The 27,612-nt window shown below is 45.2% G+C and overlaps 1 protein-coding gene across 1 annotated transcript in view; it reads right to left on the reverse strand.

Annotated features, from left to right (window-relative positions):
• Window positions 1–9,312, reverse strand: part of CLDN19 (claudin 19) — a 47,126-nt gene extending 37,814 nt beyond the window's left edge. The window contains exon 1 of the mRNA XM_073603375.1: window positions 8,747–9,312. Within this exon, the coding sequence (XP_073459476.1) occupies window positions 8,747–8,969 (223 nt within the window). The 5' untranslated portion in view covers window positions 8,970–9,312. The remainder of the gene's footprint in view (window positions 1–8,746) is intronic.
• Window positions 9,313–27,612: the final 18,300 nt, after the last annotated feature.

Here is a 27,612-nt window from a genome sequence, read left to right on the forward strand (position 1 = left end):
ACAGCCAGTGTTTGAAAAGACATGAGGCGATGTCGTAAGCCCGAAGGGAAGACAGTTGAACTGCAGATGGATTTGATCGACAGCAAAGCAAAGGTATTTCTGGAATTCTGACATGGAAGTAAGCGTCCTTCAGGTCTATAGACACAAGCCAATCACCTTGCTGGATTGCTTGATGGATCGTGAGCATTGTCTCCATCTTGAACTTCTCCTTCTTGATAAAAGAATGCAAGTGGGTTAGGTCTATAACTGGCCTCCAGGAGCCGTTTTTTTTTTTTTTAACACTGAGCCACAAGAGAGAGTGCGTAGGACAGGAGAATTTGCTTTTTTCTCTTCCGAGACAGGCAAGGATGTGGATATGAATTGGAGAATGGGTGGGTTGCTGAACGTCCAGGCATGGCCTGATGAGACTGTTTTGACAACCCAATAATCAAAAAGACTTGGGGGCTTCTCGTCTACCGGAAGATGCCCTTTTTGAAAACTTCTGGCCCGAAAGCTGGTTTTTCTTCCTGGTCTTCCTGAATTCACAGCTAGGCCTTTAGCGGTGAGCATCCATTGCTCAATCTGAACCTTGCCTGAGCTGTGTTCTCTTCTGGTTTAGCAGACGGCGATCCTGGGGAGGAATCCTGACTTGCCCCCTGTGGCATGGGTGATGGCACTGTCCAATTTGTTCCCAAAGAGGGACGAACCCTCAAAGGGAATCCTACGCCATGCCTGCTTGGAGGCAGGGTCAGCTACCCACGGACGTAGCCACAAGGCACGCTTTGCTGTGACAAATTTTTGCATGATCCGAGCCACCAGGCAAATTATGTCCTGGTAAGCCTCCCCCAGAAACGCCGCCGCCAACCTTAGCTCATGAATAGGTGAGCTCCTGGCCATTTCTTCCGAGGTGCTCCTCAGAGAAGCATCTACGTCGTCCGTCCAGACTTCCTTCACTTTAGAAAGAGCTGTGAGAGCTAGAGCTGGTTTGCAGGTCATACTCACTTTAATGTAGATCCGCTTGAGGTCGTTATCAATTTCCCTCTCCAGGTCATCCCTAAAAGATACAGTATCCTCCAGTGGGGGTGTGACGTGCCTCGCCAATCTCATTAGGGCTAAGTCAATGAGAGGAGCTGACTCCAGATGTTTCACATCCTCACTTTTAAATGGGTACATCTTTGATACATATGTTAACAGGAAATTCTTCCTTTCAACACCACCCCATTCATCGGTAATTATTTGGCCGAGTTCACCCAAGAAAGGGGAAATTAGGGCGTTCTTTTTTGAGGTGTTTAAAATATTTCCTCTGTTTGGAGGGTGCCACCACTGGCTCTTCCCATCTCAAAGCTTCTTTGACAGCTTTGACCAGCTGTGGTACTAAGGCAAATTCAAAACCTGCACCAGGGTCATCTACCTCCGCCTCACTGCCTGAGGCTTCAATTGAGGAAAGGCTTGGCTGTTAAGGGCCTGGAGCCTTGAGATCATCCCCAATAGGGACTGACATGGTGTCGCCAGCAGGGTTGTGGGTACGATCAGAATCCACTTTACTCAGGGACTACCTTTTTGACCAGTGTTTCCACTCATTGGTCTCCACCCTCTTTCTTTTGCGGCTTTAAAAAAGCATCGCTCGCAGAGCGACTTGCCTTCGAGGACCTGGGCCCCGCATCCCCAGCAGGCTTTCCTCTCAGAGCGGCTGGAGTGGCTGTGAGAGTGTCACCCAGAGGTGGTTTTAGACTCCTCTCTGTGGTGCCTTGATCTGGAGGGAGATCTATGACGTCTGGACCTTGAAGAGGAGTGAGGATGTTGAGACCTAGGAAGGTCTTTATCTTCACGTGACGTGTTTTGGTGTTCAGACTTAGAAGGACTGAGTGGAAAAGAAAGAGTTAAGAGCTCCTGAATGAGTGAACACCTACGCCGGAAAACATCGCCACCCGGCGGCGGGCATGTGCGACCGCTGCCATTTTGGCGGAACCACGCCTGCGCAAACCAAACCTCGGCTTCGTTCACGGCTTGCAGATGCGTAGACAGGTCCCGGCGACTTCCTGAAACGGCGAGCTGGAACGCAGATGCGCTCCAGCCGCCATAGCCAATCACTGGAGCTTGATAGCAAACAAGGAGACACACAAAACACAAAGATATGGCTGCCATAAGAAAATGAATATCTTTGTACATTGCCACCACCACGGCACGATCCGGAGCAGACCTGGGACTGGGGAGCTGTCGCTCGACCCAACGCATAACCAGGGCGTTTACAAGGCCTCCCGCTAAAGCTGGGACATTTGGCCATGTTGCCGCTTTCCTGCCAATGGCCAGGCTAGTAAGCTCTTCATAGCATTGCATCATATCGCTCGTGTCCACCTACTAATAGCTAGGATTGCTGGACTTCAGAGAGGTTTACCGCTAACCACCAACGTATCGTCGTGCACACTGCCAGGCCTGGATTCCGGAAAACTTAATGAAAAGGTAAGTTTTCATCTTGATCCTAGGAGGAGGACAAAAAAGGAACACGGCCTCTGGCCCGGAGCAAAGATTTATGGGAGAAGGGTCCTATGAGGTATGAGGGTGCAGGATTAACCCACACGTAGGCTGCCATGGAGTCTGTCAGTAAAATTACATTTCTAATGTATAAAAATCACTTTTTAAATTGACTCACGGTTGCAATTGCCAGCACCCGGCTTTTTAAAAAGAAATAAAGGAAAAAACTGTCCCTACTAGGCCCTTTGGCCCTCCTCTCCCACAATGAAAAGAAAATTATGCCTTACACTTTAATGTATAGGGGAGAATGTAACAAATCTAACAAATACCACACACTCTTAACAATCTGATAGCATGCAATGGAAACCGTTCTAACACATCTGCTTTTCTTAGTTTAATCGCAAATTTATGATCATACTGTATATTGTTTTAAAAAGTTATTTTCCATGAGAATGACTTTCTGGTGCGGCTGTCACTGACCCTCATAAATTCAGATTTAGGTGGGGACCGATCTGCCATTTGGCATTCATGCTCATTTCCTTTCTAACATTACACAATGCTCAACATTTCTCATGTACAAGAGTCGCCTGGATGAATTATTGGATTAATGCTAAAATGGTTTGCCAATTTAAATGTTATTATTGTAATCATACAGTTTGGATATGGAGTGGATCCCTGCGTGCTCAAGATAAGGCGAGGAGACAAAACCTTACAAATCTTTTTTTTCCTCTATTTAGTAATCGAGATTAGGTAGGGTGAAGAAGGGTGGGTGCAGTAAAATAAACCACACTCAGGAAGCCAAAATATCCCTAAACACCAACGGTTGCATTAGGCCTAGTGAGAGGGGAAAAAGAAGACTCATTAAGCCTAGTGAGAAGGGAAAGGAGGGCACATTAGGTCTAGTGAGAGGGGAGAGGAGGGCACATTAGGTCTAGTGAGAGGGGAGAGGAGGGCACATTAGGTCTAGTGAGAGTAGAGAGGAGGGCACGACACATTAGGTCTAATGAGAGGGGAGAGGAAGACACATTAGGCCTAGTGAGAGGGGAGAAGAGGGCACATTAGGTCTAGTGAGAGGGGAGAGGAAGACGCATTAGGCCCAGTGAAAGGGAAGATGAAGGCGAGGCCGCAGACCATCCAGTTCATCAGGGGAGTACCGTGGTGATTGGACAAGATTACCAATTGCTTGAGTAGAAGCCGCCCGTCTGCCCAACCATTGGCCCTGACCAGTTGTATCTGCTTGGAGTGGGTATCAGAGTGTTGTATCTGCCAGCTCCTTAGCTCTCTTGTATACCAGATTTTCTAGTAGTGGCTTGCCTGCAACATCAGTAAAATACAAAATGAGTGTAGCGCTATAAAAATATATAGAAAAGTCCAATGTCATAAACATTAAACCGGCAGTTCAAAGTAGAGCTGACAAAGAAGAGACTTCCTGAGGAATGGGACGAAAAAATCTTCAGGAGCTAGACACTTCAAATTCATACATCATCTGGAGTGAAAATATACACAACACCACCAATAATGAAGAGGCTTACCCGATTGAGTGGACCCGCCAGGGCATACGCCAAGAGGAGTCAGATAGGCTTAGGTGGTGAGTGTCTGCAGACGGCCTGGAGGAGCGATGAGGTGGCTCTCACGTTGCTGTGTCAACCAAACGGATGTCTGAACCGAGGAGTGTGGAACAACCGACACATAGACTGGGTCTCTCTGGATCTGCAATCTGTTCAGGTCCACTCTCTCTGTTATATCAGAGAGAGTGGACCTGAACAGATTGCAGATCCAGCCAGAGTTCAGTTTTATGGAAGCAAGTGGCCAAAATAGGTTTTCAACACCGCTCCGAGGGACCCAGTCTACGTGTCGGTTGTTCCACACTCCTCGGTTCAGACATCCGTTTGGTTGACACAGCAACGTGAGAGCCACCTCATCGCTCCTGCAGGCCGTCTGCAGACACTCACCACCTAAGCCTATCTGACCCCTCTTGGCGTATGCCCTGGCGGGTCCACTCAATCCGGTAAGCCTCTTCATTGTTGGTGGTGTTGTGTATATTTTTACTCCAGATGATGTATGAATTTGAAGTGTCTAGCTCCTGAAGATTTTTTCGTCCCATTCCTCAGGAAGTCTCTTCTTTGTCAGCTCTACTTTGAACTGCCGGTTTAATGTTTATGACATTGGACTTTTCTATATATTTTTATAGCGCTACACTCATTTTGTATTTTACTGTTGTTACCCTTGTTGGTTGTGTTAGCTGCTTGTTTTGTATCTTGGCAGCGCAGAATTATTTTTGTCTATATCTTTGCCTGCAACATCCCCAATAATGAAGATTTTGTTCTTTCACAACTGTACCGCTCAATTACTTTTTTTGTTCAACCCATGGAGACATAGTGACACCCAGGGCTCAAGACCTGCAGGAACGCATGGGAACGTCGTTCCTGTACTTCTTCTACAGCAGGAACAATGTTCCCTTTGTGTTGTGGCTGCAGGGGGCCGACCCTGGGAGGCTCAGGTGCAGAGTCCTCCCCTCCCTCCTTCTCTTGTGTAAAATATGATGTCCCTGTTTAGTGGCGGAGTGTAGCGTGTGTAGTACTGCAGCAAGGGTTAATAGATCATTGGGCACTCGCTGAGCTCATGCTGTTCACCGCTAGATTGTTGGGCTTGGACTGACTGACACAGTTCTACACCGCCAGGCAGCATTAAACACAGCAGGAGCGCCGCCCGTAGTCCCGCCCACCCCGTCAGGCAGCACTGAGCACACTGGGAGCGGCACTCGTCCCGCCCACTACTCTCTAGCGGTGAGCGGGACTATGGGTGCCACTCCCACTGTGTTCAATGCTGCCTGGTGGTATAGAACTGTGCCAGTCAGAGTCTGACAATCTGGCAGTGAACAGGGTGAGCTCGGCGAGTGCCCAATGATCTATTAACCCTTGCTGCAGTACTACACACGCTACACTCCACCACTGAGAAGGACAGCATGTGTTTAGATTTTTGCAAATTCCCATTGGCTTGCAGTGCTTCCCACCTTGGTCTTGGGGGAGGCTGCAATGATGGGCACGGTGAGGATGCATTGATGGGCACAGTAAGGCTGCAATGATGGGCATGGGGAGGCTGCATTGATGGGAACAGTAAGGCTGCATTGAAAGGCACAGTAAGGCTACAATGATGGCAGAGGTGAGGCTGCATTGATGGGCACAGTGAGGCTGCATTGATGGGCACAGTGAGGCTGCATTGATGGGCACAGTGAGGCTGCTATGACGGGCACAGTGAGGCTGTCTTGACGGGCACAGTGAGGCTGCCTTGACGGGCACAGTGAGGCTGCCTTGACGGGCATAGTGAGGCTGCTTTGACGGGCACAGTGAGGCTGCAATGATGGGCACAGTGAGGCTGCAATGATGGGCACAGTGAGGCTGCATTGATGGGCACAGTGAGGCTGCATTGATGGGCACAGCGAGGCTGCATTGATGGCTACAGTGAGGCTGCAATGATGGGCACAGTGAGTATGCATTGAACCATGTGTTTTTTTGTCAGTGTAGCATACAGGTTAAATTATTTTGTTGTTAGATCTGTTCTATATTTGTTTAATGCATGTGAATTTTGGAGGTGTCCTCGTAAACTGGCACTTTACAATAAATGTTGCACTTTATTTGTTAAAAAAGGAGTGCGTATATACAGATAGACACACACTTACACTTCTTTTTTTTTTTTTTTTTTTTGAGGGGGGGTGGGAGGAATCTTGGGTGAGTTCCCACACTTTTTTCCCCAGGACTTGACCCTTGCTTGTAATACTGTAGCTAAAAACTGTTTACTAGTTTTTTTTTCCCCACTGAGAATATAAAAAAGTCTGTATTTTTGGTTTTGGAATTAAAATACATTTTAGGTCAGCTGATTTTTCTACCATGAAATCCTTGTCTTATATTTCAGACAGCCCAGCCAGGTGGGTGACCTCACTTACTTCCATTGCAGTTAAGAAGTACAGCTGGGTCCCCTACCTGAATAATTCATATTGCTGTACCTACCTTTCCCAGTCAGAATCCTAATGTACGGGGCAGCTATTATAAACAGAGAGTTCAGTTATTTATACTAGCTGTTTGAGTAAATAAGTGGATTTAGAATTATCTGAAGTTTGGCTTTAAACTGGATCCACATCTTTCTCAGCACTTTCAAATTCCCCCTGTGAAGCCAAGGTCTGATTCACACCAGCAGACCAATGGTGATTCCAGTGCATTGCACCATTTTCTTCCTTTCTGTTAGAACATTATTGAAAAGTCCCAAAAGTAACACATGCAGTACATTTTTTTAGGGCACACCACTGCAATGCAGTGGTGTAAACTGACACCATAGGAAGCAAGGCAAAGTGCTTTGTTTTTGCATTGGGTTTGTGCTGGGCACCGCTACTCAGTGCATCCCAATGCATATGGGGGGGGGGAATGGGTCTTTTTTGCTGTGTATGGAGATATTGGTAACCGTGGGGAAAATTTACTAAAACTAGAGCACTCAGGATCTGGTGCGGCTGTGCATGGTAGCCAGATTCTAGCTTGTTTAACTAAGCTTTGGCAATAAAACCTGGAAGCTGATTGGTTGCTGTGTAGAGCTGCACCAGATTCTATTTGCTCCAGTTTTAGTAAATCTCCCCCACGATTATCAATATCTCCATACACAGCAATAAGAAATAAAGACCCCTTCCCCCCATATGGTATATATCAAGGCTTCTTAAGTAGGGCTGCGATGATCAGCAAAACACACTAACCCATAATGACCAATCAGAAATCCACTTTTGCTGGCTTGATTGCGGTACCCAATGTCTTGTAGGCTGGTTTGGACTATTGGCTCTTTGCGTATGACCAACATTCATGGATAACTAAAAACAATTGGTTCAAGCATTACAACTGGGTAGCGTATAGGGGGCACTCATACACAATAATGAACATTTATAAGCATAGAACACACTTATCATCATTATCATTATATCATCACTATCATTAATCAGCAGTCAAATATTGGCTACAGTTGGCCAAAAACCCTGCATTGTGGCAATTCTGTGATCTCTTAAGGGCTCATGCACATGGGTGTAGAAAAATTATTCTGATTGTACTGTATACAGATTTTTATAAACTTCATTGCAGCAATATTGTTTAATACGGGCCAATGAACACAGCTGCACACTCAGTGATCTTGTGCGATGAGTAAAATCCGCGGTCAGTATTTTTGCGTAAATTTACATTTTTAAATGCACGGAAATGTTGGGACTGAAAACTGAATCAAAATAACTTTATGGTTATGAAGGTTTTAAGAACATTTAAGCGTCTAAACGTGTGTAAATGGGAGCAAATTACTGACCAGTCAAGTTCCCCAAACTCTCTCATCCATGTCTTTATGGACCTTGCTTTGTGCACTGGTCCAAATCATTTGGTGGAGGGGGGATTATGGTGTGGGGTTGTTTTTCAGGGGTTGGACTTGGCCCCTTACAGTGCACAAAACAAGGTCCACAAAGACATGAATGAGCAAGTTTGGGGTGCAGGAACTTGACTGGCCTGCACAGAACCCTGACCTTGACCCGATAGAACACCTTTGGGATGAGTTAGAGCGGAGACTGCAAAGACAGGCCTTCTCGTCCAACATCAGTACCTGACCTCACAAATGCACTTCTGGAAGAATGGTCAAACATTCCCATAGACACACTCCTAAACCTTGTGGACAGCCTTCCCAGAAGAGTTGAAGCTTTTATAGCTGCAAAGGGTGGGCCAACTCAATATTGAACCCTACGGACCCAGACTGGGATGCCATTAAAGTTCATGTGTGTGTGTATAAAGCCAGGCGTCCCAATACATTTGGTAATATAGTGTATATGTATGTGTGTGTGTGTGTATGTATGTGTGTGTGTATGTGTGTGTGTGTGTATGTGTATGTATGTGTATGTGTATATATATATATATATATATATATATATATATATATATATATATATATATATATATATATATATATATATATATATATAGTCCATGTATCTATGTGTTCATGTAAATGTAATCGTTGGTTGAGAAAAAGGAATGGAAGAATTATTTTATGGATTTTTACCCATAAGGACATTTACATGTCTATATTTATGTATACACAATTACATTACAGATCATTGTATGCGTTTCTTTACCTTCTGCCAGTAAATATCAATAAATTTCTTACGCCCGTGTGCATGAGCCCAAATCTGCCATTATTTTACCTGGAAAAATGTGAATGGTTAGCGGTTCCTGAGGACCGGATTGGCATACCCAGGATTCCAGGATTGCCCCCATTCTCTACGTACCCTCCAGTGATAGCAGGGAGTCGAAGACTTTACACTGCACCTGGCCCGTGCTCTGCGAGGCGCATGACATCCACAGTCCCTCGTACAGTCCCACCGCTGTGATAATGGCATCCCCTGCGTACGACGACTGCTTCCATTGAGGTAACGCTGTGGTAGAAATGATCCCTATCCATCCCCCCAAAGCCAGAAAATAGCCAAGGAGCTGAATTCCTGAATTGGCCATAATGTCCGAGTTTAATCAAAAGTTTTTAGTCTTTTTGTGAGTTTTGAGTATCCGGTTGAACTGCAGCTTGCGGTCCTGTCTCTCGTTGGTCAACGCGGTCCTCTCCACCTGTGGTCTGTCCCAACGGGCTGGTGGTGACACCAGGATGAGCTGCAGCTTAGTAGCAGTACATAAAGATGTTCTCCCAGGCAGAGAGGTGAAGGGGACAGTGAGGTGCGGAGAACTTCATGTTTACACTCCACTAAGCCTCTAGGACACCCAGGGGACAAAGTGGCAATAAAAGGGAAAAAAAAGACACACACTAATGTCTGTATGTGCGAGCAGTTTGGAGAATGCCAGGGGGCAGGTCCTTGGGATTAACGAAATTCAGAGGAACACCCACACAGGATAAGGCACATGGAATTCAGAATTAACTCAGTCTGTACTGCTGAGCCAAATTCTACTCCCCTGGATCACACAAGTGGCTTTGATGTTTGAGGAATATTCTATGGAGTGTTGAAGGGCCCATTTACACCATATGCTGGGCCAGATAGCCTTGCCCAACGCAGTCCCAGCTCATAGATAGGACATGAGGGCAAACTGCCCTATCAGATCAGTTTACACCATTGATGTGTGCTGAAAAAAAGCAGGACATTGTGTACATTTTGTAACACACTACATCGCAACCCACTGCAGTAAATAAAACGGGCTTATCTGTAACTTGACATTTCAAAAAAAGTTGAAAAAGACATTTATGACACATTGGGGTTTATTTAATAAAGGCAAATCCACTTCGCACTGCAAGTGCACTTGGAAGTGCAGTCGCTGTAGATCTGAGGGGGACATGCAAGGAAAATAAAAAACAGCATTTTTGTTTTCACATGATTGGATGATAAAATCAGCAGAGCTTCCCCTCAGATTTACAGCGACTGCACTTCCAAGTGCACTTGCAGTGCAGAGTAAATTTGCCTTTAGTAAACAAACCCCATTGAGGTTGATTTACTAAAGGCAAATAGAATGTGCACTTTGTAAAGTGCAGTTGCGCACTGCAAGATCAGTTGCTCCAGAGCTTATTAAATGAGCAGAAGCTTTGCTGACTTGGATCATCCGATCATGTTCAAGCAAAAATGCTTTTTTTTTTTTTTTTTACATTTCCAATTTTCAAAGTGCACAGTCTATTGGCCTTTAGTAAATCAACCCCATTGGCACTACACCCTTCACAGCGTACACCTGGTATAAACGAGCCCTTAGTGCATGTTTAAAACCGCACCAAAAAGCATCCCCCCCATTGAAATGTATTGAAAACACACCCACAGTTGCTTTTTTTTTTAATCGCAAGTCCTTTTTTCACAGGTGCAGGGTGATGTCAGGCAACCAGAAAACGCACAGGAAATAAGGCAAAAATGCACGGAGCTGGTGGGGACACCTGCTGTCTGAGTCACTCCGAGGTACCTGTTACCCTACCAGGGTTGGGCTTCACTATTGAGTCCCCAGACAAGGGTTTTCCCACATAATATTAGAAGGCTTCTCCTGATTGATTGGCCATTGTGTCCATTATATGAAAGGGTTAACTTCAGGCCTGTGAGATATCAAGACCTTTTATGACAATTACAAGTAAAATGTTTACTTGACTTGTCCATCTCTGATATCTTGCTTATATTGATCCACTTTATCTCACCTTGATTACTTCAATTGGTCGCTTCAGAAAGTTGGATTCCTTTTTTCCTTTCCCCTGTTCAGGGTGTATCAGAGAATTTTATGCCTTCAATATTCTGAATTATGGATGGACTAAATCGACTCCAAGTTTTGTTGTGTCACCCCATATCTGGTTTTCAAGGTCTAGCAGCACCTACCCAGTTGTCCTGAGGAAGCAATTTAAGATTGTGAAATGCGTTGACAAGCTAGCATGGAGGAGATCATGGATTTAATTTGTTAATACATATACACCATTCATGTAAATTATGGATCTACTATCACTTTGCAAGGATCCATGCCTCTACGTTTTTGCACTATTGGGTATCTGTTGACCTTGTCAAGCCAAGGGTGTTGTTTGTTTGGTATTGTATGTGGTTTAAAAATTTTGTAATAAAGATATACATTTTTATATAATTCTCAGGTTATGCCCACAAATTCCGCACATTTTTGAGAGCGTTTTCTTACTCTTTTTCAACCTTTATATAGGCACAGGTCTTAATGTTTGTTATTTTGCGTATTAATTTGTGTTGCGTTAAGGCAGCTAATTAATTTTGAATGGTTTGCCAATTCACCAAAACATGCTCTAATGGACATGCACCACTACTTCTTTCTTTCTTTTTTTTTTTTTTTTTTTTATAAATTCTTTATTTTCACAGAAATTGTATTACAATTTACTAGACATGTGCGCCGTCAATAAATTTGTTTTGTTTCGATCCGTTTCGTATTAGCCGTTAATTCATATTTCATAATTCGTGTCTGAAATTCAATTTGGATTCGCACGAAATACGAATTTTCTTTAGGTTAGTTAACTTTTCGTAACAATTACGAACGTTCGTTATGAATTTAAAAAGCAAAAAATACCATTCTCAATATGGCAGTCGTCTGACTCATTATGAGGGGCTCCCACCATCCCTGTGCTGTGCTGACTTTCTCCTGGGGCTGTACCCCTGCTGTGCTCATTATGAGGGGCTCTCACTATCCCTGTGCTGTGCTCATTATGAGGGGCTCTCACTATCCCTGTGCTGTGCTGACTTCCTCCTGGAGCTGTACCCCTGCTGTGCTCATTATGAGGGGCTCCCACCATCCCTGTGCTGACTTCCTGGGACTGTACCCCTGCTGTGCTCATTATGAGGGGCTCCCACCATCCCTGTGCTGACTTCCTCCTGGAGCTGTACCCCTGCTGTGCTCATTATGAGGGGCTCCCACCATCCCTGTGCTGTGCTGACTTCCTGTGTTTGTACCCCTGCTGTGCTCATTATGAGGGGCTCCCACCATCCCTGTGCTGACTTCCTGGGACTGTACCCCTGCTGTGCTCATTATGAGGGGCTCCCACCATCCCTGTGCTGTGCTGACTTCCTGGGTTTGTACCCCTGCTGTGCTCATTATGAGGGGCTCCCACCATCCCTGTGCTGACTTCCTGGGTTTTTAACTTCATCATAAAGAATAATCGTAATTATTATGACAATAATGAAATTATATTAACGAACATTTTTATTTTGTCCGATTCTGAATCTCCCATCGATTACCAGTACCAGTCTCCCACTCCCATATTACAAAAGGTAATTTTCCAAACCCTCACTCAGCAGCAGAAGAAAACCTCTGATTGGTCAACAAAACACCAATCACGTTTCCGTTGTAACGGAATTTGGATCAGAAATTCGTCAACGAAATTTCATATTTCGTATACAATTCGGAAGCAGAGAAATTCATATTTCGGATGCTTCCGCATGAACGAATTTTCGGAAATTCGTACGAATTTTCGATGCGTACGGAACTAACCGCACATGTCTACAATTTACGGAAGCAAACATCTCACCAATATAACATCACCTCTATTATAACGCCTGCCAGTCTTATGGCCAGTAAAAGTTACTATTACAATTATTGACAGGCTGTATTATCGTATGCAATATAATAAATCATCAGCTTTTCTTTGTAATTAATAGAAAGCAACACAACTTCTCTTTTTTTTTTTTTTTTCTTAACCAAGGAAAGTAGCAAGACAAAAAGCAGTAAAGAAAAAAAAAGAAAGAGAAGAAAGAAAAAAAATGAACTGCCATCGCAACCAACCCTACCTCCCTCTATTCTCCATTGGATAACCTAATTACAGAACCGGTTAGTGGATCACCTACTGCTGAGAGGTTGGGAAAATCTGTTCCCTATAAGTAAGATAAGTGGCCCAGACTTTCCGATATTTCTCGTCTTGCTCTTTCAATGTCATTGTACGATTTTCCATTTGTTGGATTTCTGTAATTCTGGCAAACCAGTGTGATCTAGTTGGAGGGGTAGTACTCTTCCACAACGTCAGAATATATGCCTTTGCTGCGGTGAGCAGGTGTTTTAATAGTGAGTTTTTATATTTTTTAATAGCGGGATATCATGTAGTAGGAAGGCTGCCGGTTTTTCTGCAAGAGACACCCCTGTAATTGTTTTAACCTTTTCAGAAACCATCGTCCAGAACTCTGAGCCCCAAGCATTCCCAAAATATATGTAACATAGTGCCCTCCGACTCCTGGCATCTCCAACAGTCATTCGATACCAGTGGAAACAGCCGATGCGGCACTGCCAGTGTTCTGTACCACCTGGTAAGGATTTTATATCCTCCTTCTTGATACCTACTCACCAAGGACGCCTTGTGATCAAACAGTAAAATCCTATCCTTCTGAACCTGAAAAAAATGTAACCCCCAGATCTCTTTCCCACGCTTGTAGGAAAGCAAGTTCTTGTGGAGCTTCCAATCCAATCAATAGGGCATAGAGATATGAAAGTGAATGTCTCAGAGGTTCCCCCGATAAGCATACTTGCTCAAACATAGAGGATGCACGTACTGCAGTGTTATTGACATTGATCGGAGAAAAGCACTGAGCTGTGTCCGCCAAAGAAAATCTAGATCTGATGCAAAATCACATTTGTTCTCCCTGCTTGTGATCAGGCAATTGCCCACCGAAAAATGTAAGAGCCTACTATTACCCAACCACAGCAGTGGTTTTACTATTACCCAACCACAGCAGATCCATGCTTTAGTACTCTGTCAGCAGAGTACTAAAGCATGGATCTGTTGGGCCTGGCTGGAAAGCCGGTGTACCCAAAGTTGGAACCATAGATCTCGGATGTATTTTTAAAGGTCCTTTTAGTAGATCGTAAGGTGGCACCCACCGTTGGGTGCCTCCTTACAGCCTGTGGGATGTCTGTATCCCAAAGCCATACAAGCCCCTCCAAGGGTATATCAATCATCGCTTGTTCTATGTGAACCCATGGCTTCTTCTTTTGAAGCACACACCAATCCACTACCTGTGCCAAATGCGAGGCTTCATGATATTTAACTGTGTCAGGAAATCCAATCCCTCCTCTTTCCTTAGGGAGCGTCAGAATTGTCCTGCGCACCTTCGCTGGTTTCCCAGCCCAGATAAACCATTTAGGAACACAATCGCTCTTCTTCATTGATTTGGGGCTTAGTCCGTATATATTAGACTTCTTTCTATTATTATCGTATTTTGGGCTGGAGAATCTCTACCCATGGAGGTTCTGGGTGAGCAGCCATAAACGTGGGCAGGAAGGGTAGAAGACTTCCTGTGACAGCGTTTTCCCCCTTTTTTAAACAAATGTGGATACTTCTATGTATATGCAACTAATCAAGATGTAAGTTATCAGTACTTATGATGTTTTTTGGTCATTCTTGATTGGATGGAGGCATTAACTCATTGTTGATTATTTTCATTTGAATCTTTTAGATACTTATTTTCCTGTTAAACCCCTGATGGAGACAACACTCATTAGGTATAGGATTCTGTATCCTCAATCTGCATATTTTTGATCTTTTGTATTCATTATCATGTTTTATATTCTATGTATTTTTCTACAATAAATTTATATCATATTTGTAATTTCTATCATTCTTTTGGTAGTGCCTTCAAAAAAATCCCACCCTAGGGGTTCTCTTTTTCCATTATTCTTTATGGGATGTGGCACACACTTGAAATCTTTTATATGAGAATCCTCTTTTCACAGATAAACCTCAGAAATCTCGATCAGAGATCTCTCAGAAAACCTGGGGAGATCTTAATAGGTAAGGTCTGAAATAAATAAAAAAGCCTTGGCATCATGTTAATCTTTATATTGGTCCTACCAAACCATGTAAAAACCTCCCTATACCACCACTGAAAGTCAAGTTTAAACTGTCTTGCCATCGGGGCAAAATTAAGTTTGAATATCCTGTTTAGTTTATTCGGTATTTTGGTCCCTAGGTAACATATATGGGAGTCTGTCCATCTAAAGTCGAATTGAGTAGTTATCTGATGTTGCAGGGGCGCGCTCATCTTCACCCCTATTGCCTCTGATTTACTATTATTTACCTTAAAAATGGACAGCGCGCCATATGTGCGTAACTACAGCAGCAGGGATGATAGGAATTTGACTGGAGAGGTTATAAAAAAAAATCAAATCATCTGCGTAAGCGGCAAGCTTATGTTCCTCACCCTTTGTTGAAATACCCCTGATATTTGGATTGGCACGAACAATTCTTTAAAAGGCTCTATCGTAAGAATAAAGATGATGGGTGATAATGGACAGGGCTGACGGGTCTTCTTTCAACACTGCTGCCCCATATATATTTTTAGCATCAGACCAATGTCAAATCCAATTTAAGCCATACACCTTTTTTTTCCGTTTTGGTGAGAGTAGGGAAAGGTTAGAACCTCTGTCGGGCTTTCATTACGCTTTTTGTCTGTAGGTAAACTGTCTCCTTGCTTTCTGCTTTGTCCTATGTCTGCTGGACAGGAAGTGAATAGAAATCTCCCAAATGGAGACCTCTTGACAAACGTTTACAGAGGTTTTAAGGTCTTCCCCTCTATACAGAATAAAAAAATACTGCTTTACTCAAAAACCAAAGAGATGTGGAATCACCTTTAGAGATGTGCACAAGAAAAAAATTACTTTTGTTTCATTTCAGATTCATTCGCTAAGAAAATAATTTTGTTTTGTCATATTCGTTATATTAACCACTTAAATAAAGGGCACTCCCCAACCCCCCCCCCCCCCCCCCCCCGCTCAGGCCGATTTTCAAGTTTCAGCGCTGTCGCACTTTGAATGACAATTGCGCTGTCATGCAACGCTGTACCCAAACTACATTTTTGTCATTTTTTTTCCACAAATAGAGCTTTCTTTTAGTGGTATTCGATCATCACTGGGTTTTTTATTTTTTGGGCTACAGATAAAAAAAGACTGAACATTTTCAAAGAAAGGTTTTTCTTCATTCTGTTAAATAACTTTGTAAATAAGTAAGTTTTCTCCTTCACTGATGGGCACTGATAGGCGGCATTGATAAGCAGCACTGATGTGCACTGATAGGTGGCACTGATATGTAGCACTGACAGGCGGCACTGACGGGTACTGACAGGCGGCATTGGTAGGCACTGATAGGTGGCATTGGTGGGTGACGCTGATGGCATGATAGGGAGCACTGATTAGGAGGCACTGACATACATCACTGATGGGCACAGATTGGCATTTCAATTGGGCACTGATTGGCATCCCTGGTGGTCTCTAGAGGGCATCCCTGGTGGGCTCTAGTGGGCACCCTCAATGGGTCTGCACTGATAATCAATGCACTGATTATCAGCGCAGTTACCCCCCCCTCCCCCCGTCAGGAGAGCAGCCGATCGGCTCTCTTCTACTCGTGCCTTGTCAGCGTGAGTAGAGGAAAAGCCAATCAATAGCACTTCCTAGCTACCATGTGATCAGCTGTGATTGGACACGGCTGATCACATGGTAAAAAGCCTACATCTGGCTCTTTACAGTTTACAGGGATTAGAGATACGGTGTGTCAGTGACACACCACACCACCGATCGCCGTGCTGTGCACCCCCGCTGCTGGATGTCATATGACGCCCAGTCAGGATAATGCAACCACTTTTCGGCTGTCATTCTGCTGTATGTTAAAATGATTAATTTTCGGAGTTCGTTTTGTATAGTATATTCGGATTTGTTGTTCCGAATTGATAAATATTTTTTATGCCGTTAAAAAAAAAAAAAAAAAAAAAACAGCCCAGAATAGCTGGTTAAAGTAAGTTAAGGCTCCTCACTGACAGCAGAATATAAACAAAAGAAGAAAAGAAGGGCTGGCAATAGAAATCCATAACAAGCCCTTCAGGTCTAGTATGGATTTTAAGAGGGACCACATGCCAAAAAAAAAGGCATGGGGTCCCCCCCAAAATCCATACCAGACCCTTGTCTGAGCATGCAGCCCAACAGGCACTCTCGCCCCCCCCCCCTCCCCCTCCTGAGCCATACCAGGCCACATGCCCTCAACATGGGGGGGGGGGTGCTGTTTTTTAAAATAAATTCTGTAATGCCAGCTCTTCTTTTGTTTACAGCTGACAGCAGATGTGTCATAGTTGCCCGTTTCTTAACAACAAGCTATTCCAGGCTGTTTCGTTTCCATTCTGCTGTCAGTGAGGAAGCCTGCTGAGTCATGGTTGTTAAGGAAGCGACAGCTGTCCACTCCTTAACAACAAGCTACTCACAAATCAATTTGGATCATTCGTTAATTCAGATGCCTCAAACACCTGAATGAAATAAATGCATTTCATTGTTTCATTATAATTTATTTCCGATTAGTTGAAATTTGCTACTATTTCGATTGGTAACTAAACGAACGCCACATCTAATCACCTTACCTTATCTTTCAGAGACATTGTGCCATTTAGCCTAATGCCATATGCTACACTATATGACATACATTTTGTGGACATCTGACCATCTCACCTATATGAGGTTGTTGGACATCTCATTCTTGGACCATGGGCATTAAAGCAGAACTATACTCGCTAAGAATAAAGTGATACGCCATCCCCGGCTGCTGACATCTTCGACCAGCTGGCTTCTGGGTCTCGATCGCTGGTCGCTGTCATCGGCCGGGCAGAGATGACGTCACTCCTGCACTTGCACGGGAGTTCTATCAGATTTAGCATTGCCGAATTTGTACATTGAGCTGCGCTTGAGTAGCTTACTGTACAGGGGTGGACAGGCAGGTACAGTAAGTAGCTTTATTGCAGAAGAGACAAAGAATGTCTCTGCATTAAAAATCCTGCCTGTCCGCCCATTTTTATTTCTAGCCTAAAGTTCCACTTTAATATGGAGCTATGCCCTACAGCCTCTATTCCTCTGGAACGGATTTTCATAGGATTTTGGAGCATGCCTGTGAGATTTTGTGCCTGTTCAGCCAAAAGAGCATTTGGGAAGTCAAGTGTCAATGATGGATGAAAAGACTTGACTCTCGGTGTGTCTGTACATGCAGCCATACTGTTTCATTACATATGCAGGTTCTTTTACCTGCTCAGTAGTGCTGTGCAGTGACTGGGTTTCACTGTTCTTATCTCTTAGTACAAGTCTATGGACCAGGTCCAACAAAACACAATCGGACCAGGCCCTGCTGTTGCTCCTTACAGTGGGCCTGGGTAGGCAGGACAGTGTTTGGAACGCAGGTGGACTGCTGAGATTTTCTGCACCCAGCTCTTGTCTGTATGAGCCCTTGGGACCCCAATGTGTGTTAGATGGGTACTCTTATTCTTTTACAGTCTAAGCATAATCGGAGGGCTTATAAATAAGTCTCGGCAGTGGGTGCAATGATTGCTATACCACCAGCGTGACCCTTGGTTGTGTAACGTAGAGACGGCCTTTGTTTTCTCCGGCTCAGTGGGTTCATGACAGTGTTTGTGTGGGTCTGAGCTCAATCACGTCAGGGACCCTCAACAAAGCCCTCATTGAGGAAGATTTATTCTTGATTTATTATACAGTGTATGCATTTGCAAAATGAAATCACAACAAAAGAATTACATGCTTGTGCTTAGGAGAAACAAAGTGTGACCAAACCAGGGATGTAATGTGTGTGCCATTGTGTCACAGGGAAAGGAGCAACTGGCATCCTTTCCAGTCTTTATGCAATGCTTTAAAAACTTAAAAGCTTTCAAGGTACTTCTCTGTCTTTCTCCATATTTTACAAATTGGGTGCAGTGAGGCGGGGCAGTAAATTGTGAACAATCAACTAAATGCAGTGCTAAATTATATATACGGTAAATTATTTACCTACCAGAGGGTTTTAAAATCCTTCCAGCCGGTCTTATGTTCAGGTACCTCTAGACCAGTGATGGTGAACCTTGGCACCCCAGATGTTTTGGAACTACATTTCCCATGATGCTCATGCACTCTGCAGTTTAGATGAGCATCATGGGAAATGTAGTTCCAAAACATATGTGGTGCCAAGGTTCCCCATCACTGCTCTAGACCAATGTTTCTCAACTCCAGTCCTCAAGTACCCCCAGCAGGTCATGTTTTCAGGCTGATTTGATCAGTTTCACTGCCTTAGCAATTACCACAGCTGTTTCTTCTGAGGGGAATCCTAAAAACGTGACCTGTTGGGGGTACTTGAGGACTGAGGACTGGAGTTGAGAAACATTGCTCTAGACAACCTTGTAAACAGTACAGACAGATCCTTATGTATCCATGACTTTTCCATCAAAATCAACAATGCAGCTATCAGACCCTCCCCTCACGCCAGGGTACTAGGTGTAATCCTAATCTGACTTGTCATTTCAGCCTCAAGTCCAATCGTTGTCAAAAGTTTGTAGAATTCACCTCCGTAACATCTCTAAAATTCATCCCTTTTTAACAAATTAAACCACCAAGGTCCTCATTCACTCCCTCGTTATCTCTCACCTTGACTATTGCAACTCCCTTTACATTGGCCTGCCTCTCCATAGGCTATCCCCTCTTCAGTCCATCATGAATGCTGCTGCCAGACTTATACACCTTACCAACCGCTCTTTGTCTGCCAACCCTCTCCTCCAATCCCTACACTGGCTCCCAATCACCCAGCGAATTAAATTCAAAATACTAACCACAAAATACAAAGCCATTCACAACTCTGCCGCGAGCTACATCACCAATCTTATCTCCAAATATCACCCAAATCGCCCTCTAAGCTCTTCTCAAGACCTCCTACTCTAAAGCGCTCTCGTCTCCTCCTCCCATGCTCGTCTCCAGAGCCTCTCCCATCCTCTGGAACTCGCTACCTCCACCTGTCCGGCTATCATCTCTTCAGGAAAGCCTATCACGTCTCCAACTAATCTTTTACCACTTCCATCAGCTCATTCCCCACAGTTACAACCTTTTGTACCACCTGCCCCACCCTATTAGATTGTATGCTCTTCTGAGCAGGGCCCTCTTAATCTTCTTGTATTTTATTGTATTATAACTGTATTGTCTCCCTTTTATATTGTAAAGCGCTGTGTAAACTGTTAGCGCTATATAAATCCTGTATAATAATAATAATATATAATAATTTATATCTATACAGCGGTTAAAATAAGTATTGAACATGTCACCAATTTTTTAGGTAAATATATTTCCAAAGATGGTATTGACATTAAATTTTTTTTTTTTTTTTCAAATATAAAGTTTATTACACTCCAAACACAGGCGGGGAATCCACCAGTACAGATTGTTACATTTGAGGAACAGACCATGGTACATATATTATTCGTATAAGAGCGGTATACAGATCAGGGTGGTGTAAATATGCAAGTGTAATGGTTATATACATATACATTAGCTACCATTAAGATATATTCCATGGCATTCCTCAGGGCATGATGGGAGTTCCTGGTATCGGTGGTCTCCACCTAACTTTTCACTTTCCATTAGAGGGGAGGGGAGAAGGGGGAAACAGGAGATCCTATAGAGTATAGGAAAGATAAAGAGGGAGGCAAATAGGAAGTGAGAGAAGTAAGGGGGGGGGAGAAGAAAAGAAAAGGGGGGGGGGGAAGACACGACGGGGGCTGGGAGCTCTCATTACTTCCAGCAGAGAGGACACTACTAAAGGGTTCAGATCAGAAGTTGTTGACCCTCATCGGAAAATATGAACATATTCCAAATGTCCCATGTCTGTTTAAACAGCTCTTGCTTATGTTGCGCTGTCAGTATCAAGTCCTCCATCTGCTTAATTTCCTCCACTCTTCGGAGCCAGGATTGTACAAGGGGGGGGTGAGTCTGCTTCCACAGAATGGGAATGCAGCCTTTCGCTGCATTAAGAAGATGTCGAACAAGTGACTTTTTATATGTCTTAATGGGTACCGGAGATAGGTGGAAAAGGAAGAATGCGGGGTCGTCTGGTACTTCGTAGTCAGTAAATTTTTGTGTAATTCGCCTAACTTCACTCCAGAAGGACCGTATCTTGGGGCAGGTCCAAAAGATGTGGATCAAGGTTCCCTCTCCCTCCTCACAACGCCAGCATAAACCTGAGGAATTCGGGTAGCATTTTTTTAGTCTAGATGGCGTCATGTACCACCTGGTGAGCAATTTAAAGTTGGATTCCTGTATTTTGGAGCAGAGCGAAGATTTGAGGGAGAGGGAGATGATCCGAGTCCTCTGTGAGGGAGAGAAGGTACGTTCTAGATCTTCTTCCCACCTAGATAGGCAAGTCAAGTGAGGCTGCGTCTTTGGTGTATTTAATAATAAGTACATTTGTGATAAGATGTGAGCCAGAGGGGATTCCTCAGCACAGAGTTCCTCAAATGGCGTTAGTTCTCGAGCGAAGTTGTGTGGTTCTGGGAGTGAGTGGAGGAAGTGGTGTAATTGTAGAGCCCTCCAGAAGGTTAGGCGGTACAGGCCTGTTGGGTTACATAGGTCTTCTAAGGTTGGCCATTTCCCTTCAAACGTAAACTTAATTGCACAGTCTTTACCGTTTTCTCTAAGGGGCATGAATTCCGTCGCTTCCATACCCGGTTCGAATTTGGGATTGCCCAAGATGGGGAGAAGGGGGGATGTCTTGGAAGTAAGAGTTGCACGTATGGCGGTTTGGTGGCTATTTCTCAGAGTGGTACCTATGAGGGGGTGGGATCTTAGAGAACTTGGAAGACTGTCAACACACCACAGCGCTCCCCCCAAAGGAATGTCAGACTGGGATTGCTCCAGTTGTACCCAAAGTTTGGAGGAGCTATTTCTCCTCCAATCGAGTATGCGTCCTAAATGTGAGGCTATGTGGTATAGGCGGATATCAGGCATTGCCAGTCCCCCACAGTGTTTAGGTAGAGTCAGCAGCGAGCGGCGTAAGCGCGGTCTTTTGTGTGCCCAAATGAATCTGGTGAAGAGTGTATGGGTTTGCCTGAAGAAGGAGGTTGGGATATGGATCGGTAAAGCTTGAATCAGGTACAGGTATTTTGGTAAGATACTCATTTTAAGTAGGTTGCATCTCCCGAACCAGGAGTGAAAGCCTGTATGCCATCTGTCTAGTAGTGTCCGGGTCCTTGTCAGTAGTGGGGGGAAGTTCAGGTCAAACGTCTGTGTCACATCGGGGGGAATAAGCGTGCCCAAGTACTTTAGAGCTGTTGAGGTCCACTTAAATTTAAAGTTTGATTGGAGCTCCGCTAGAATGTTATGGGGGACCGACACTCCCATTGCCTCGGACTTAGAAAAGTTTATTTTCAGGTTCGAGATCTCACCGTATACTTTGAACTCACGCATGAGATTGGGAAGTGAGATTCTTGGGTTCGTCAGGGAGAAGAGAAGGTCATCAGCATACGCTGAGATTTTGCAGTTCGTTTTGCTCACTTGTAGGCCTGATATATCCGGGTGTGATCTAATCTTGCAAAGGAAGGGTTCGAGGGAAAGGGCAAAGAGCAGGGGGGACAAAGGACACCCCTGTCTTGTGCCATTTCTGATAGGGAAAATGTTGGAAAGTATACCATTGACCTTTACTTGTGCTGACGGGATCGAGTAGATGCTGCCAATCCATTTCAGCATTCTGTCACCCAGGCCGACATGCCGGAGAACCGAGAACATATAGTTCCAGTGCACCCGGTCGAAGGCTTTCTCCGCGTCTGTACTAACAAAGATACTGGGGATTTTCTTAGATTTTGCTACACGGACCAAGTTAAGGACTTTAATGGTATTATCTCTAGCCTCCCTGGATGGAATGAACCCTACTTGATCCAAATGGATCAGGGAGTTGAGGTGGGCTGCTATTCTAGTTGCTATAATTTTAGAAAATATTTTAAGGTCAACGTTCAATAGGGAGATAGGACGGTAGCTACTACAGGAGCATGGATCTTTCCCTTCCTTGTGGATTAGGGAGATATGGGCTTTGAGAGTTTCAGTGTGAAATTTGGATTTTACCCCAAGTGTGTTAAAGAATGTCACAAGTCTTGGACCTAGAGTCGTGAGGAATGTCTTATAGTACTGGATTGTATAGCCGTCCGGCCCTGGCGCTTTACCTATTTTCATGGATTTTACTGCGGTTTGCAGCTCTTCCAATGTAATTGGTTCATCCAGTAGGTTCTTAGTTTCCTCCGGTAGTGTGGGGATTTGGGCTGTCGAAACGTATTTGTCGATGTCTGCTAAGCCAGTGGGGGGGGCGGGTAAATTGTATAGATCGGAGTAGAAGGTTTCGAAACCTTTTGCAATTTGTTTCGGGATTGTGGCCTTCGTGCCGTCTGGTAATGTTATCTGTGGGATATAAGAGGCTGCTTTAGTTTCCTTCACCGATCTAGCCAACAGCTTACCACATTTCTCTCCCGACTCATAAGACAGCTTGCGGCAAAACTGCAAGGCAGCCTTTGCTTTATAAAGGAGTAAATCGTTAATTTGAGCTCGTAAATTTCCCAGCTTCGTCTCCAGATTCCGGGAGGGCTGCTGTTTGTGTTGGGATTCTATAGTGGCTAGATCAGAGAGCAACCCGGTAAGCTGTAAATTTCTTTTCCTTTTAATATTGGCCCCGTGTTTAATAAGTACCCCTCTCATTACACATTTGTGAGCCTCCCATAGAATGCCAGGGTCACAACCCTGGATATCATTTTCCTGAAAGTAAGTATCCATGGCATTGGAGACATCTTCCAGCACCTCCGGGGTCTGCAGCAGGCTCTCGTTTAGTCGCCAGAAGAGAGATCTAGGTGAAGGTCTCTCAGTGAGGTTGTAAGTGAGGTGGATTGGCGCGTGGTCCGACCATGTGATCTGACCAATTGTGGAAGCAGCTACCAGATGAAGCTGATCATGTGGCACTAGGAAGAGGTCTATTCTTGAATATACCTTGTGGGGAGGGGAGAAGAAGGTATAGTCCCTCTCTCCTGAGTGCTGGAGTCTCCAGATATCAATCAGGTGGGCGTTATGTATGGATTGTCTAATACATTTTCGGTGTGACTGTGATAGAGAGGAGGAGCCTGATGACGTGTCCACTGAGGGATCTAGTGATGCATTGAAGTCACCTCCCAAGATTAGTTGGCCTTCCCTGTATTCCATGAGTTTCCTAATTGTGCTTCTGATAAAGGTTGCCTGTTGTTCGTTAGGGGCATACAGGGCAGCCAACGTAAATTGGGCTTCTCCTATCTGCCCCTTTAGAAACAAGTAGCGTCCCTCTGGGTCTGCCAGCATTTCCTGAAAGCGCCAAGGCAACCTATTGGAGACTAAGATCGAAGTACCTCTAGATTTGGCGCTACAGTGAGTGGAGTGGTAGGCATATGGGAAGGTTTTATTCTGGAGTGCAGGAGATTTGTTTGTTTTGAAGTGGGTTTCTTGCACAAACGCAATGTCTGTACGTGATTTTTTAAGATCATACAGTAGTATGCGCCTTTTTTCCGGGGTGTTAAGCCCCTTAGCGTTGAGGGATGTCACTCTAATGATATCCCCCGTCATGTCCTCCCGGAGAGAGAAGGGAAAAAGTTAACGAAAACTATAGATAAAAGAAGAAAAGGGGGGAAAAAAAAAAAAAAAGGGAGGTAAGGGAGTGAAGAGAGGGGAAGGAAGTAGAAGGTGATAGAACAGCAACTATTCGGACTGTTGCCGTCTCACCTTGCAAGTCTAAATTAGTAAGACACTGCCTACTTATTATGCACAACACCCAGAGAGACTAGGTGTATGCAAGGGCCTACGTGGGGTGTGGATGGATATCGCCCGTGGGTGAGGTCCCGGGACTCCCTCCCATCCTGGTCCACTTAAGAAGCTCTATTAACTGATGCACAATATAATTAAACAGGGAAAACAATTCAAACGGAAATAAATGCCCCGGCTATCCCTGGGGCTCAACCTTTAGACCGGCAGAGAAAGGCCCCCTCTCCTCCACCGCGGCCACCCTCCATGATCGGCGACCCGCTGAAGGCAGACCTCCCCCAGCCGGCCACCGATCGGCGCACCCAGCGGCAGGACCAGGCGGTCTCTCTGGAAATTGTTAACGCCAGCGGGGAGAGGGGAACTGTCTCCTTCAGAGCGCTCCCGCATAATGCAGCTCAAACAATCCCTCCCCCCTCCTCACAGTCAAGCATCCCCCCCAGCAAACCAAACATTCCTCAGAGTGCATTTACACTAAGTGTGGACTAGACATATGCATAATCTGACGAGCCCCAACAAGGCCTCCCTTCCTATCAACATAACTAAAACCGGGAAGTTTTATGAACACAAAACATAAGGAGGGGGAGTCCAGCAAGGGTGGTGTAATGGTAACAGCACGACTAGCCCGCAAGCCCCAGCTCAGGATAAACATATTGAAAGAAAGTTCTAAGCTAGACAGTTTGGGTCCTTCTCCAGTGTAAACCCCACTCAGACAGGTCCTTTCATGGAGCACTATATTCAACAGCTGCAGACAGTTCCGTGTCCGTGGCACTGGGTGCACCTCCTGAAGGATGGGGGACATTGAGGTTGATGATTGGGTAAGAATACCTCAGAGGCATTGGGTAAAGCAAGTACAAACAGCTTGATCCAGTCCCCGTAGCTGGACATGGGTTCGTGTAAGAGCATGAGGGATCTGTGACGCGAGGGGTTAAGGAGGGAGAGCCCGCTCCGGACACGGCCCCCGGGGGGAGGGGGGCCAAACACATGGGATCTGCGAGGGTCTCCAAAGGGGGGAAAACAACAGGGGTCCTGGCAGAAGTGGGTCACCTAGGAGCCATTTATAAACCAAAATAGTAACCGCTCCTGCGGTGTAGAGGGGAGGCGGCAAAAGAAAGGAGTACTCACGCTTCCCGCTGACTCTCCTGAGAGAGAGATCGGGGGCGACGTCCACCTCTCTGCGATCTCTGCGGTCTTGGTGCCTGGTGTCTCATTGTAGTGAGTCGACCGGGTGCTCTAGGCAGGTAGTCCAGCCAATTAGGGATCTCGATCGGATCCGTGCCCAGAAAGTCAAACGCCGCAGGTAGGGAATCCGGAGAGCGTAGGAGGAAGGATCTCTGTTCCTTAATAAAGGTGACCGACAGTGGGAAGCCCCAGCGATAAGTGGTGTTGCAGCGCCGGGCCAAATCTAGTAGAGGTTTCAGAATGGCTCGGCGGATGAGTGTTGGTCTAGAGATATCCGGGAGTAGTTTCACTTGCGCACCATCGAATTCCAGATTTCCCGTCTCCCAGGCTCCACGTGCAATGATCTCCTTGTGGGTGTAGTGATGCAGACGGCAGATCACATCTCTGGGTCTGGACGGGTCCGACGATCTGGGGCCCAGGGCTCTATGGACTCGATCAATTTCGACCTGTTCCGGAAGGCGGTCCCCCGCCACCCTGCGGAAGATGTCCGTCACTGTGGCTTGGAGATCTGCTTGCCCCGTGGCCTCCGGGAGGCCTCGGAGCCGCAGATTGTTCCTGCGGCTCCTATCCTCCATTTCTTCCATTCTGAGCTGTAGCTCGATCGCTGAGATATTGTGGTCTGACCGGCTTGATTCTAAGGAGGTCACTCTCTGTTCCAGGGCCGCCAGTGAGGTTTCGCCTGAGGACAGTCGCGTAGAGAGTGAGTGAACCTCCTGTTTCACTGCGTTCAGCTCTTTCCTGTGTGCCGCCTCGACCTTCCCCACAAGGGCCTCAATGTCCGCTCTGGTCGGCAATGCCCTAAGGAGAGCCTTCAGCTCGGCATCCGCTCCCAACATAAAGGGCTGGTGGGAAGTCTCCTCCGAATTTGCCGCCGATAAGGTGGGAGAGTTGGGGTAGGGTATTGGGCTGCGGGGTCCCTCCAGGAAGGCCGGGGATGCCATGAGGTCTGGTGTGTGTGAGCCGGAGGCGTAGGGGTCCGCCATTTTGAGGTCCGGAGAGCTGGGGAGAGATCTGCCAAAGAGTCTCTGCAAGTCTGCCAGTGCGGGCGTCCCAGGTGCCAGGCTTGGCTTCTTCTTGTTCCTTCTATATGTGCGCTTCTTAGCTGAGAGCATTTTCTGAAAATAAGAGCGATAATAGCCAAGATGGGATAGGAGAGGCCGGGAGCTCAGTGCAAACACGTCTTCACTCGGCCATGTCCTGACCACGCCCCCCGACATTAAATTTTTACCACATGTCGGTAACAACCCATGCAATCCATATATAATTAGAAACCTAAACAAATAAGTTCAGAAATTAAATTAGTACACATAACATAAACTGGAATGACAGCAACAAGTATTGAACACGCTAACTGAAACGTATTTAATACTTGGTACATGATCCTTTGTTAATAATTTTCAAGAGGCCTCCTGTATAGAGAAACTAGTCACATGCATTGCTCAAGTGTGATTTTGGTCCATTGTTCCACACAAACAGTCTTCAAATCTTGAAGGTTCCATGGGCCTCTTCTATGAACTCTGATCTTTAGTTCTTTCCCTAAATTTTCTATTGGATTCAAGTCAGGTAATTGGCTTGGCCATTCTAGCAGCTTTATTTTCTTTATTTGATGCCAATTGAGAGTTTCCTTGGCTTTGTGTTTGGGATCATTGTCTTGCTGAAATGTCCACCCTCGTTTCAGCTTCATCATCCTGGTAGATGGCAGCAGATTTTTATCAAGAATGTCTTGGTACATTTTTTCCATTCATCCTTCCTTCGATGTAATGAAGTTTTCCAGTACCTTATGCTGAAAAACAGCCCCGCACCATGATGTTCCCACCTCCAAACTTCACTGTTGGTATGCGGGGGTGTTTTTGGAGTGATGTGCAGTGCCATTTGACCTACAAACATGTGTATTATGGCATCCAAAGAGTTCAAT

Source organism: Aquarana catesbeiana, linkage group LG10 (genome assembly GCF_042186555.1).
Source record: "Aquarana catesbeiana isolate 2022-GZ linkage group LG10, ASM4218655v1, whole genome shotgun sequence".
NCBI lineage: Eukaryota > Metazoa > Chordata > Amphibia > Anura > Ranidae > Aquarana > Aquarana catesbeiana.